The 14,895-nt window shown below is 48.4% G+C and overlaps 1 protein-coding gene across 14 annotated transcripts in view; it reads left to right on the top strand.

The window, feature by feature from the left end:
• FNBP1 (formin binding protein 1) overlaps window positions 1–14,895 on the top strand; it is a 96,031-nt gene that overhangs the window by 44,992 nt on the left and 36,144 nt on the right. For all 14 annotated transcript variants that reach the window (XM_027767299.1, XM_014583205.2, XM_014583206.2 and 11 more), the window contains exons 6-7: window positions 10,987–11,115; window positions 13,134–13,280. In XM_027767299.1, coding sequence (XP_027623100.1) covers window positions 10,987–11,115; window positions 13,134–13,280 — 276 coding nt within the window. The remainder of the gene's footprint in view (window positions 1–10,986; window positions 11,116–13,133; window positions 13,281–14,895) is intronic.

Genomic DNA, 14,895 nt, shown 5'->3' on the forward strand with positions numbered 1-14,895 from the left:
GGGGGGGAGGTTTTTGCGATAGGGCGCGTGTGCTCGCCAGACAAACAGAGAGAGACAGAGAGACAGAAAGCGAGAAATCACCTCCCAGGGGATTGGCCACACCACAATCCCTTCTCCTCCATTCTCCTCTCAGGATCTTGGGCACGCACGCACACACGCCCAGCGTGAGTTTTAAGCCACCGGGTCTGGGACGCGAACCATGGTCGACTACATGGGAGTCCAGCGACATAGTCATTACACTAACTGTTGGTCCCGAGGTGAGGTTGTTTATTAAGGAGAGACGGGAAGAGGAGGAGATACTTAGTTCAAGCTTAGCATCATGAAAAACTCAAGCCTCTAGCCAGGGACAGTGCATTACAAATCAGGGAGGAGTAGTGGGCTATGTCATGGAAACCAGTTTGTTACTTATTATTATTATTACTTTTAAAATTTATTTTATTCAACTTATTTATTTATTTATTTATTTGCTTACTTACTTTTTAATTTGACCAGAGTGAGAGAGAGAAAAGATGTGAGAAAGCAAGCCGCCAGGTCCAGGACTCGAACTGTAGTCAGCCATGTGGGAGTCCAGTGCCCTTAATCACCACACCACCTGCCGGCCCTATTACTTAATTATTTTTAGAGAGATTTTTTGCTATAGGGCAGGTGTGCTCGCCAGAAAGGAACAGACAAAAAAGCAAGAGATCATCCCCTGGGGGGATGGCTACACACAATTCTTTCTCTATTCTCCTCTTGGGATTTTGGTACACATGCACATACGCCCAGCATGAGTTTCAAGCCACTGATTCTGGGACTCGAGCCACGACTGACTGTGTGGGAGTCCAGCAACGTAACCATTATGCCATCTGCTGGTCCTGTTACTTTATTATTATTTTCAGTTTGCCAGAGGGCGCGTGCACTTGCCAGAGAGTCAGAGAGAGAGGGAAAGTGAGAAAACACCTTGCAGTGGGGCACAGTTGCACTACAGTCCCCTCTCTCCCATCCTGTAAGGACTTCCGGCTTGTACACACTGCTCCCGGTGTGCTTCTCAAGCGGTCAGGGCAGGGATCCAACTGGAGTTGGCCATGTGGGATCCAGCTCCCTTAACCTGTAGGCCATGGGACCAGCCCCATAATTAGTTCTCACAAGATCTCTGAGCTCATACCAAATGTGTTTTCACCAGCCTTGGAGGTGTGCCAACAGCCACACAAATGATACCAGCACTGGCTGCTCCTCCTTCAGCAGAAATAGTCCCTTACCCTAAGTAAATCGGTATTTCAAATTCTGCTTTCCTACTAAGACATCCAGGGCATAGGGAAACGGGAGACCTTTTCTTAAAACTGTTTAGCAAGTGAATGGCCCGTGTGGGATTGAGATGCTGGTCTCATCTGCTGTCTGTCCTTCCTCGTTCTCTCTGTCAGTGACGGCAAGTCAAAGTGGCCTACAGTACTAGACCTAGGAAGTTGTAAGAATACTGAAAACTTCAGGAAATTGCTGGAATATTTCAAGCATACTTCTTTGGTTAACCTATTTGGAGTTTTTCTCTGTTTTGTATTTCAGCTGCCCTTCTAATTTATCAAAGGCAGACTCATTGTTTTGGCAAGCCTCTGGCCTGGAAGTCTCCAACAAAAACTCCCAGCCCTCTGTCTGAATAGGGATTTTTTAACGCATTCTTAGTCTTGAACTTGAAAATCTACTCTACATGCAACCACTTTCTGGGAAGTTGAAACGATGCCATTTCCTGCAGCAACACTGCAGCAGGCAGAGAGCTTCTTCATCTTCCCTTTGTTCGTGTCCCTCCTGCCACATCCGACTTGCAGTTCCTTCTTAAACTGATCCTCAGAGGCGAGCCGTACACCTCTTCAAACTTTCACTCTTTCTGGAATTTGGCTTTGGAATTTGTCCCTTGTACAAATCATTTTGACAATGTTAAATATTCCTTACTAAGTCTTTTCAGGAGTGACCATTACTAATGTTTCATTTTTACAGTAAAGAATTATGCTAGAAATACTGTTTTGAAACCTTTCAGAATTAAAAAATAATTATATATAGTGTCCTCTTCCCTTTATCATGAATTGTTCTTTTTAAAAAAAAATTATTTAATTCCATTTGTTACTACTACTTTTATTATTATTACTTTAATTTGACCAAAGAGAGACAGAGAGAGAAAAGGAACATGAGAAAGCAAGCTACCAGGTCTGAGACTTGAACCGGAGTGGACCCTGTGGGAGTCCAGCACCTTTAACCACTGCACCATCTGCCAGCCCCATGAATTGTTCTTTTACATTATTTTGTTAACAGGCTACATGTTATTCTGTCAGGATACGATATAATTTTTAATCAATTGAATCACTGGGCCTGGGGCCCGGCAATGCACCGTGAGGCCAACCCATGTGGAAGGTTCCTGTTTCCTACCCAGAGACCGTCCTGAGTACTCTGGTCACGTGTGCACTCATGATCCAGGGCTGGCTCTGGGTGGGTTGTGGCATCAAGGCCCCATTGGGGGTGCAGTCTGTCCCTCTGTGTGTTTCTCTTTCTCTTCCTCATGAAAGAAGTAAGCATATGTACTTTGGAGAAGTTATCAGGCACTCGTTTGAAACTCTTAGCTATTCAAAACCTCAGTGTGACGGAGATGTTGTGCAAACACTGAAAGTTATTTTACTAGGATGAATTTCCAGAGGTGGAATTGCTGGGTCTAGGGGAAGACTAGGGTAAATTCTGTTTTACTCCTCATTATTGACAAATCGTAGAGAGATCTAGAATACCTCTTAGGGTTCTGGGGGACTGTCAACAATTTCCTGTTTTTCTGAACTCAAAAATACCTGGGAAATACATAGGTAATAACATTCAGTGTCCTCAACCTCCCCTGTATGCTCTGAAAACACACGGCTGCTTCCCATGCCTCTGACCACATCGAGAAGTCAGGATGCTCAGGTAGTTATGAAGAGGGGAGGTGAAGAACTGTCACTTTGTAACCATAGGAGTCTGTAAGTTTGCGTTAGTTACAGCAAACATTTTTTATTATTTTTTTCTTTTTTAATTATTATTACTTATACATTCAATTGCTATATATCATTTAGATTGTAGAGACTTTACCCAGCATGATATACACTTCGGTCCAGTTGAGAATACTATACACTTCCTTATCCACAGAAAATAAACCATATCTGTGTCCCACAAATATCTTACCTCTCTACTCTTTTCCCCAAATTTCCGTTACGGCACTCTTCCCCTCCCACAGTCTCCTTCCACTTTGTCTCTAGTGTCCATAACAATTTTTAATGCTTTATGTCCTCCAGTCTTTCAGTCTCTAGCATGGAGTGTGAACAGTGGTATATGTTAAGTGGAGACATACAATGTCTCTCTTTCATAGCCTGAAGGGAAAGACTAGGGTAAATTCTGTTTTACTCCTCATTATTGACAAATCGTAGAGAGATCTAGAATACCTCTTAGGGTTCTGGGGGACTGTCAACAATTTCCTGTTTTTCTGAACTCAAAAATACCTGGGAAATACATAGGTAATAACATTCAGTGTCCTCAACCTCCCCTGTATGCTCTGAAAACACACGGCTGCTTCCCATGCCTCTGACCACATCGAGAAGTCAGGATGCTCAGGTAGTTATGAAGAGGGGAGGTGAAGAACTGTCACTTTGTAACCATAGGAGTCTGTAAGTTTGCGTTAGTTACAGCAAACATTTTTTATTATTTTTTTCTTTTTTAATTATTATTACTTATACATTCAATTGCTATATATCATTTAGATTGTAGAGACTTTACCCAGCATGATATACACTTCGGTCCAGTTGAGAATACTATACACTTCCTTATCCACAGAAAATAAACCATATCTGTGTCCCACAAATATCTTACCTCTCTACTCTTTTCCCCAAATTTCCGTTACGGCACTCTTCCCCTCCCACAGTCTCCTTCCACTTTGTCTCTAGTGTCCATAACAATTTTTAATGCTTTATGTCCTCCAGTCTTTCAGTCTCTAGCATGGAGTGTGAACAGTGGTATATGTTAAGTGGAGACATACAATGTCTCTCTTTCATAGCCTGACTTGATTCATTCCACAACAAATCTTCCATACTCACCCACTTTCTATCAAATTCCAGGGCCTTGGTATTTACGGCTGAGTAGTATTCCATGGAGTGTATGTGCCGCATTTTTTCAAGCCATTCATCCGTTTGTGGACATTTGGATTGTTTCCATGTCTTAGCAATCATGAAGAGTGCTGCAATAAATATACTTGTGCAGGCGCTTTTCTGACTGAGCACTCTCCTGTCCTTTGGGTAGATAGCCAGGAGTGGAACTGCTGGATCATATGGCAGTTCTATTTGAAGGTCTTTGAGGAACCTCCATATTGTCTCCACAGTGGCTGGACCAATTTACATTCCCACCAACAGTGCAGGAGTGTTTGCCTTTTACCATATCCCCTGCAGCACTTATCTTTTTTTTTTTTTTTCCTTTATTTGGAGAGGTTTTTGCAATAGGGCACGTGCGCTCGCCAGACAGACAGAAAGAGACAGAGAGACAGAAAGTGAGAAATCACCCCCCAGGGGCAATGGCCACGCCGCAATCCCTTCTCCTCCATTCTCCTCCTGGGATCTTGGGCACGCACGCACACGCGCCCAGTGTGAGTTTAAGCCACCGGGTCTGGGACGCGAACCGTGGTCGACCACCTGGGAGTCCAGAGACATAGCCATTATGCTAACTGTTGGTCCCCAGCACTTATCATTTTTATAATCAAGAATAAAAACTAAATCTGGAGGGACCAGCAGTTGGTGCAATGGCTATGTCGCCAGACTCCCATCTAGTCAACCGTGGTTCAGGTCCCGGACCCCATGGCTTAAACTCACGCTGGGCGTGTGTGTGTGTGTGTGTGTGTGTGTGTGTGTGTGTGCATGCCCAAGATCCTGAGAGGAGAAGGAGGAGAAGGGATTGCAGCATGGCCATCCCCCCTGGGGGGTGACTTCTCGCTTTCTGTCTCTCCATTTCTCTCAGTCTTTCTGGCGAGCTCACGCACCCTATAGCAAAAACCTTTCAAAAACAACAGCAACAACACTAAACTAAAGCTGCAGACAGGGCTAGATAAGCAGGTGGCTAACTTGTTTTCTCTGCAGTGTTTAGTCAGAGACTCAGGTAGCTGAGGAGGGTGGACTCAAGAGTCAAGTGCCTGCTGGATTTGGGCCGAGCCTCCAGCCTCATGGGGCCACAGGCCCATCTGCCGGCTAAGTGGAGCCGGTTAGTGCTAATAGTCACAGGCATTTTATCTGTAGTGGGGAATGGTATGTTATTAGAGGAACAGGAATACAATCTCGGATGCGCCTCCCTTTCCATGCAGCCTAAAATACAGCTGGTGTCTTCTCATGACAATGACGAGGTAAAATATTGAAAGTACAGCTGCTCCAGGGACGCCTTGCTATTGCTTGGGCTGCCAGTGGTAATGTGAAATTGTCCTCAGTGCTTGCCCGAAAGTTTTGGTGATAACAGATGGGCATTTATAGTTTGCTAGTGCCTCTTAACAAAGGAAAATGACTTTCGGGGGACCAGCAGGTGGCATGGCGGGTAAGCCACTGGACACTCCCACATGGCCAACCACGATTCAAGTTCCCGACGTGGCGGCTTGCTTTCTCACTTTCTCTCTCTGTCTCTCTGTCTCTCTCTGGTCAAACTTAAAAAAAATGAATGAATAAACACAATTAAATAAATAATTTATTTTTAATTTAAAAAAAAAAAGAAAAATTACTTCTAGAAGCTCTGATCGCCGCCTACTCAATCGTGTAAAGAATGGCAATGTGTAAAGTGCTAAGTGGTCTGAGGCTGGGTTCAAAAACTTAGTAAATCTCTTGGCCCAGCTATAGTAGGGTACACTGGTTGGTGCTGATACTCAGCAGGCTGAGGTCACATGGGAAGCCCGAGTTCGATTCCAGCCCACCCTTAGGCCGGGCACCTGTAGTCCCAGCCACTCTGGGGGCAGAGGCAAGAAGAGGGTAACATAGCAAGGCCCTGTCTAAAAATAATAAAATAAACGACACATCTCATTATTTGTTTATTTTTATTGGGTCATCGGAAAAGTCATGACACGTTTAAAAATATGCCATTAGTTTTCCGAAGACCCAGTCGCCTTGCGTTGGGGCAAATGTGTGCATCAGAGAAACCCGCAGGGGGGTGGCCGCTCTGCATCCTCTCCCTCCATTCTCCTCTCAGGATTGGGGCATGCACGCGCACGCGCACACACTGCTGTGCTTTCAAGTTGCTTGGAACAGGCCTTGAGCCCCTCAGTCGGCTACGTGGGTCCAGCCACATTAACCCACACCGCCTGCTGCTCCTCTCAATATTAATTTATCCAGCCGATGCGGAAAGGCACTGGCCAGTAGTTGCTCGTTTTGTTAAAAGTCCAACACCATCGGCAGCACGGAGCAGAGATGTGAAGCACACCCACCGCGCTCCCCGTCGCACGCCTGTCTTCTGTGCGTAGGACAGTGGGGACGCAGCCGCGTGCTCGCCTCCTAATGTGTTAGGGAAACGTAGCATTGAGTAAGCAGGAAAGAGCTGCACGTTTTGGCCATGCGAGTCATCTACATTCAGCCACCTAAATGGGTCATAGTGTTTTTGTCTTTAAACCCATCAGGCTTGTAAAGGATCGGGCTGCAGCTCCGTTTCTAAGAAATCGTTCTCTTTATGGAGAAGCTGCAACTCCGGCCTTTCAGGCAGAGCGGTGTCACCTCCGCAAGGACTGGAGGAAGGAAGGTGTCAAGAGTCACCCACAGTCAAGCCGTGTGTGCTGTATGCACGATTTGATTTGCTTGGGGAACTTCCCAAGGGTTTGCCAAGAAGTGCTCAAGTTGAAGTTCAGTCTTTCTGGTGGGTAACACGAGTGGTCTAGACCTTCTTGACAGGTGTCTGACTTACAGCCCCGGGCGACTGTGGTCTCTGGGCTTGTCAGGGCATCACCTCTGAATTCTGTGACTCCGACTTCCTTAGAACAAAACAAACCAGCCCTCTGGATGTCTTCCTGCCCTGCCGGCAGGGTGATGTCAGAGGCAGGGCATTTTATTCTTAGAATGGGAAATTTAATTTAATTTTAGGAAATAGCTTATGGTTTGGCTTAGATGGAAGCACTGGACCTCTCAGAGGTCGTAGTTACTATTTTAGACCAAGTCAAAAAGAGATGAGAAATCCTGAACTGTGTACTCTTCATGTAACACGAGATGCCAGGGAGATGCTCTCGAACATATGTAACTACCGAACGGTTACTCCAGATATCTTGGCTTTTTTGTTTTTGTTTTGTTTTGTTTTGTTTTGTTTTTGGAGAGGCTTTTGCTATAGGGTGCATGTACTCGCCAGAAAGACAGAGACAGAGAGACAGAAAGCAAAAAGTCACCCCCTGGGGGGATGGCCACACCGCAATCCTTTCTCCTCTATTCTCCTCTCGGGATCTTGGGCACGCATGCACACATGCCCGGTGTGAGTTTAAGCCATCAGGTCCAGGACTTGAACCACGGTCAGCCATATGCCGGTCCCGACTCCAGATACGGTTTTTAAAAGCCTTAAAAAAAATTTTTTTAAACATATTTGTTATAACGAGTAACTGGCCCAACACTAGTTTTAGAGGACTCTGAAATTCCCTTGAAAAATAAACATGACAGCTTACCAAACAAAAATAGATTTTCCGTAATCAACCTAGGTTAGAACAATGGCACATTCCTAGGCCTGAGATTCTGAAGTGGAGATTAATTCAAAGCAGCTGGAAGCCGAGACTGAGAGAAGACAGTCCTGCCTTCCTGCTGTGGCTTTGCAGAACTGAAGGTGCAGCGGTGTCTGACTGCATTTGGACAGAGAGTGAGAGAGTCTGTAGAAATAGACTTTTGCAATCTTCCGTCCAAGCTTTGGCATTAGAAAAAAAACCACTTCCAGAGAGATTAATGCTCTTTTAGCGCACAAGGTAGACCCATTCCCTCTAAAGTCTGTCTGGGTTTCTTCCTTCTCAGCCAACCGTCCAGGCCAGATAGTAGACATGTTTGCAACTGGTGGTCCCTAGTTATGTTCAGAATCTCCGCACGTAAACAGGGTAAGGAAGTTAGGAGACTTAGGGTAAACATGCTTACAAAAGCAGTTACATAGGGCCGGCCCCATGGCCTAGTGGTTAAGGCAGCTGGACCTCACGTGGCCAGTTGTTTGAGTCCTGGACCTGGTGACTTAAATCCCACCAGGTCGGCGTGTGCGTGCCCCATATCCTGTCAGGATGGCGAAGTGGAGAAAGGGTGGGGGTGACCGTGGCCCACTGGAGGGTGCTCCTCCCACCCCTTGTGAGCACACATGCCCTCTGGTGATTTTTTTTTTTTCTAAAAAGCAATTATATAGTCAAAACTAAAACATCAGGGACTCTGGAGAGCTGAGCGGGGGAGCACAGCCACTTTCGGGCAGATGGTGCTGGGGTACCTCCGGCCCAGCCCTTGGCTAAACGCTCCACAGCCGGGAGGAGAGGATCCTGTCAGGAAGCTCCCCTGCTCATGTGCGTGTGCGTGTGTGTACACATACGTGTGTCACAGACTGACACGGGGGTGATGCGGGGCCACTCTGACCTGTGTGTCAGAATAAGTGGGGGAACTCTTTATCTTATTACTTGCCACTGTCCTTTACAGAAGAGAGGAAGAAACCTCCCCTGGGTTTTTCTGAGACTTTCCCAGGACAGCTTATGAATGAAACAGAGAATCTTTTAGACACGTGAGGTCTATAGGGGAACTTCTTTGCTTTTGTTTTATATTCATGACAAATGACAAATGGTAAAACTAGGTCATTGAAAGAGTTAAAAGGGTTTTTGTGCCAGGCCTGGAGGGGACAGATGGGAGGCACGCAGGTGGGAAGGCTGCTCCCGAAAGCACGCGAGGCTGCTGCTGTTGCAAGGACGGGCTTTCGGGTGGCTTGGGATGCGTGTTTTGGGGACCAGGTGACTGTTCACAGTAGACAGCCAGCAGCGGGAGCCGGAGCAGATGGCCAGGAAGGGCGTCAGCAGGCCACCGACAAAGAGGACGTTGTGGCAGCTAAGTAAGCCCAGGCAAAAGAGAAGCAGGTACAAAGGTCTGGGGAGACCACGGCCTAGAAACGCAGAAGCAGGGTCGCGGGCCGTACCTTAGTTGGGAAGTGTCTGTGCGAACAGGGAAGGAGGTAAAGGAAGCCTGCCCTGTCGCCGCCCTGCCACCAGTGAGCTGTGAGTCAGACGGTCGAGGAAGTGGGTCCTGCAAGTCAGAGGAGGAAACCAATGAAGAACGCTGAGGTGATAAATAAGTAAATGCGCAAAAAACCCGTGGGAGCCGTCCAGTTCTGAGACCCCACGGGGGCAGTGACCTCCGCGGTCCTCCTTGTCCGCCTTTGAAGGTTTCTGTGCACTTTCTTCCTCCCTCCCGTTCTTGTCCCTGTCACATTTCACCCAATTTCCCAGGGTACTGGGTAACCCCGAACAAACGGGCAGCCCGCCCCGAGGTGCTCTGGGCGCGTGGGCGCGTGGCCTTTCCCCACCGTGTCTCTGGCTGGCGTGTGAGTTCAGAGTCACAGGGCCAGGCCCCGGCCAGGGGCGCTCTCTGCTGTGCGGGTCGCAGTCGTGTGGGCGCCATGATGGTGGTCAGGTCTGGGTGGTTAAGAGCGTGGCAGGCTCTCAAAGCCACGAGAGGCTTTGGGGTTCATGGACGATGTTGTTAGAGCTTTAAATCGACTGTGCGGATCGTCCGGGTTGCCGCCCCCTTTCCTGCCTGCGATTAGCCACACCGAGTTAGCAAAGAGAAACAAACTTAATTCATTTTCTTACTGACCTTTTGGGAGAAAAGCAATGCAGTAAAACACAAAGTGGCACCAAACAGGGGGATCACATTAAAGGCACAAAGAGGGTGCCATCCCTACTGCGTCAGTAAACACGGCGGGCGTTTAGGGCCCAGGGCAGCGGCCCAGGCAGCGGGGTGCTGCTGCTGGAGCCCCGTGGAGGCCTTGGAAGCTGTGGGGCCATGTCCAGGGCCTGTCTGAACACACCAGCACCGCTGCCATGCCTGCCAGCCCGACTCGCTGTAGGGCTGGGAGGGAGGACTGTGGCGTAAAGGGGACAAACCCCCCACACCCCTGCTTTTTCTCTCAGGAAATAAACTAAGGGAAGTGCACTTAAGTTCATGAACCCCTTTGAGAATTGAATTAAATAATTATGGCGGCTGGCAGGTGGCGTGGTGGTTAAGGGAGAGCTGGACTTCCACATGGCCGACCGCCGTTCAAGTCCCGGACCTGGCGGCTTGCTTTCTCACTTTCCATCTCTCTCTCTTTTCTCTCTCTGTTCCTGTCTGGTCAAATTAAAATAAAATAAATAAAGTTAAATAAAAGAATTCTTTAAAAAATAAAGTTAAAAACATTATGGATTTCCCCCCCTCCTCAAAAAAGGAAGAGGGGCCAGCAGGTGGCATGGTGGTTGAGGTGCTGAACTCCCACGTGACCAACTGCAGTTCAAGTCCCAGACCCAGCAACTTGAAACTCATGCTGGGCACGTGTGCGTGCGTGCCCACAGTCCCAAGATGCGAATAGAGAAGAAGGGATTGCAGTGTGCCCTTCCCCCCGGGGAGGTGATCTCTCGCTTTTTGTCTCTCTAACAAGTACAGGCACCCTATAGCAAAAATCTCTCAAAACAAAACAAAACAAGAAACAAAGAAAGAAAGAAAGAAAGAGACATGGGAGCGTAAGTCCCCACGAGGGCCCCCCGGGTGGCGTAACAGTGAGTCAGCACAAGTGCAGATCGCAGGGAGTCACCGCGCTTGCCTGTGTCCGACTAGAAACTGCGAGCCACGGTGACACCGCAGAGAACGGCGCGGTCTGCGGCAAACTAGGGTGCACGTTCCTGAGGGAAAGGAAATTCAAACTCAGAGCACTTTTAAAAATAGCACCTGCCAGATGCACGCGAGGTGAAGTAGGGCCCTCGGCCCCCGCGTGCGGTTCCAGGCTTTATCTGTGATGTGTTCATGTTTTCCCCAGGCTCGACAGCAAGCTCAGATTCGTCACCAAATGGCAGAGGACAGCAAAGCCGACTACTCTTCAATCCTTCAGAAGTTCAACCAGGAGCAGCACGAGTACTACCATACTCACATACCCAACATCTTCCAGGTAAGCCGCTCGCCCTCGGAGCGCACGCTCTCAGAGCGCACTGCTTGATTTGCTTCCGAACACGTCACTTCTGAATCACAAGCTGTACCTGAATTCCAAGTGTTTATACAATTCCCAATGTCTCCTAAATCAGTTCTGTATGTATGTATGTATGTATGTATGTATTTATGTATGTATTGGAGAAGTTTTTGCTGTAGGGTGCATGCGCTTGCCAAAAAGAGAGAGAGACAGAGAGATGGAAAGTGAGAAATCACCCCCCAGTGGGGATGGCCACGCCACAGTCCCTTCTCTTCCATTCTCCTCTTGGGATCTTGGGCACACACACGCACGTGCCTGGTGTGAGTTTAAGCCACCAGGTCCGAGACTTGAACCGCGGTCGACTACGTGGGAGTCCAGCGACATAGCTGTTATACTAACTGCTGGTCCCAATCAGTTCTTTTTATATATTTTTTATGTTTTTGTTATATAGTGCAAGAGCTCACCAGAGAGAGAGAGGGCAAGAGAGAAAGGGAAAGTGAGAAATCACCCGAGGGGGAATGGCCATGCAGCAATCCCATCTCCTCCATTCTCCTCTTGGGATTTTGGACACACATGCCCAACGCGATTTTTTTTTTCCTTTTTTTTTGGAGAGGTTTTTGCTATAGGGCACGTGCGCTCGCCAGACAGACAGAGAGAGACAGAAAGCAAGAAATCACCCCCCAGGGGGGATGGCCATGCCGCAATCCCTTCTCCTCCATTCTCGTCTCGGAATCTTGGGCACGCACACACACGTGCCTGGTGTGAGTTCAAGCCACCGGGTCCGGAACATGAACCGCGGTCTACTACATGGGAGTCCAGCGACACAGCCATTACGCTAACTGCTGGTTCCCCCAACACGATTTTTCACACCCGGGTCTGAGACTCAAACCATGGCTGACCATGTGAGAGTCCAGCACCTTAACCACTACGCCACCTGCTGCCCCTTACTGAACCACTTCTCACAGCATGAGAATGAAATGTAGTCTTAATCTCAAGATTAATCAACAGCCTTTGCAGACTTCCTCTGTTTGTACCTGCAACTTTTTCCCCAGTCTTAGAACTGTGATTCTTAAACTAATGCTCTACTTGCTAAAAAGCAAAAGTGCCAAGTTGACTTGAGGAGTTGGAGCAACCTACATCCTGTCGTAGGATTTGAACACATGACAGTTCATTCCTTTGGATAGTTTTTTCTTTCAGCTATTTAGGTGGTCAAAAATTCTGTGAGAAAAGGTAGACACAAAAGATAGTCTCTTTGGGGACTCTTTTACTACTTTGTAGTTGGAGAAAAAAAGTAGTGAATGTTTACTTCGCAGTGTCCACGCCCACTACGGGCTCGATCTTCCAAACCATAAAAGGCCAGAGCACGCATTAGGCCTCGGCCCGTGTGGAGACCGCTACCCAGATTCTGTGCTTCCGATCAAGGGTACAGGAGCAGATGAGAGTGGAGAGGATGCCGCGGGTGATCAGACGGCTGAGCTTGGCGTGGTTACGCAGCTGGAAGGGAACTGCCGAAGTGTCCCTCTGGGTGCCTGGCAGTTTATGAAACACAGCCGTACGCTGTTTACCCGCAGGAACACGCTCTGAGGAGTGCGTTGCTAGGCAATTTTGTTGTTGTGTGAGCATCAGAGAGTGCACATCCACAAACCCAGATGGGGTATGGTACAGCCTGTTAGGATCTTACGGGACCACTGCCATCTCCGTGGCCCGTCCTTGACTGAAGCGCCCTGGGGGGGTGCGTGACTGTATGAGGGACCTTTTAAAAATTCATGGGAAATGCATATTACCAAGAAGCTGTGCATGGGGGTCTGGGGCTCCAAAACAAGCTCATGCTTTCATTTTTTTCCATGGACTCTTTGAAGCCCCCTCACGTGTGCCAGGTTGCTCCCCTGCTAGCCCCATTTCCCTCCTAGAGAATTTACTAGAAGTAACAGCTCTGCCAAAAAACAACCTCCTGAAATAACAGGGGCCAAACTTATCGCATTCAAAATCTTCCGTTACAGAAAATACAAGAGATGGAGGAGAGGAGGATCGTGAAGATCGGAGAATCGATGAAGACGTACGCTGAGGTGGACCGGCAGGTGATCCCCATCATCGGGAAATGCTTGGATGGGATAGTAAAGGCGGCTGAGTCCATCGACCAGAAGAACGTAAGTGGCACCCCTTGGCTTCGTCTGCAAGGAGCTGCTTGCGGTTCCCTCATTTCTTCCCTCCGCCTTCCCCAGCGACCTCACACAGCCTTCTTGTGCTGGGTCGCTGCCCGCTGCGGTCACAAGTTCTTTCCAGCGGTGGCAACACCACCTGAGCGTGCTTCTCCTAAGCCCTCTGATTGGGATTTGGCCCTCTAATTACTTGTGCAGAAAGCACGTTTAGGCCGTCACTTGTCTGAGACATCCCACTGTCACACTGGAGTGCTTTCCTGTCAGGCGGCTGAGTCACTCCCCAACCTGGGATCTGATTGATTTCTGGAAAAAGGCAAAGCCTATGTTTTCTCTAGTGCAGTTTCTTTTACGCATGATTGGCATTTGAGGTCAAGTCTGTATTTGCTGTGGGGATCCCCCGTCCTGCACTGCAGGGGTCGAGCAGTCCCTGGCCTCTGCTCGCTGGATCCCGACTGCACACTCAGCGTAGAGACCCAGAGTGTCTCCAGGTGCCGGATTCCCCGGGGACAAAATCATCTCCTTTTCAGAAAACTGCTTTAGGGCCCGTGTGATCGGTTTGATTCCTTTCCTAGAAACCTACTCCCTCTCAACGAAGGTATCAGCCAGAATCCCAGCACAGGCTTTTGCAAACATTTATTAATTTGCAAAGCCAAATATTAAATAGAAAAGCATAACATAAAACATAAGGTCTCTGGGTCATAAAGACTTCTTAAAATATGAGTCCAGGGAAGGGCTTCTTTTCCCTGTGGAAAGATCGCCTTGCCACGGCATGCAGATTCCTCGTTGCCCTAAGAACGGTTGACAGGCCCTCTGCAAAAGTCCTGTCAGTGAAAGAAACAAAATGAAAACAGCAAAACGCGTTTCGTCTGTCCAGCGTGCATGACTTCGAAATGTGTTAAGTGGTAAATATTTGTAGGAGGGATAGTTCCTAGGTAACAGGTGTGGTTTTTCTTTGTTTTGTTTTGATTTCTTGCTCTGGGGCCAGTCAGTGGCATGGCAGTTAAGGCAGCTGGACCCCCTATGGCCGACAGCATGGTATGAGTCCTGGATCCAGTGGCTTGAAAAAAACACTCTGGACACATGTATGTGCGTGCCCCAAATTCCGAGTGAGAGTCCAGCACCTTAACCACCATGCCACCTGCTGGCCCAATGTAAGTTTTGTTATTGGGGGCTGGTCTCCTCTCCCTCCCTCCCCCTCCTTTCCCTTCCTCCTCTCTCCTCCCTTCTCCCCTCCCCTCTCCACAGCTAGACCACTGTCAGCCACCTAAACCACCATGCCCTGGCTGCCCCTCGCAATTTTGGCTTCTTACATTAGAAGCTTAGACGTTTCTTTCCCTTGACGTTTGACAGTCTCACAGGTTATGTCCAAGGGGTGACTTCCCTTACCAGTTTCATTTGGGGACTCATGAGCCACCTAGATTTAAGGACTTCTCCCCGGATGGGACCCTAGTTTTCCCGAATATCACTGACAGTTCTTCTACCCAGGATGTTTGTGTTGCCAAATCCCAGGTCCACACTAAGTCTGCATCTGCCTGGACCTCAGCAGTGCTGCCCCTCCCCACACGCCTCCCACCTGCTCCTCCTGCCGCGGCTTCCCAGGAAG

Source organism: Tupaia chinensis, unplaced genomic scaffold, assembly GCF_000334495.1.
Source record: "Tupaia chinensis unplaced genomic scaffold, TupChi_1.0 Scaffold144168_1, whole genome shotgun sequence".
Lineage (NCBI taxonomy): Eukaryota > Metazoa > Chordata > Mammalia > Scandentia > Tupaiidae > Tupaia > Tupaia belangeri.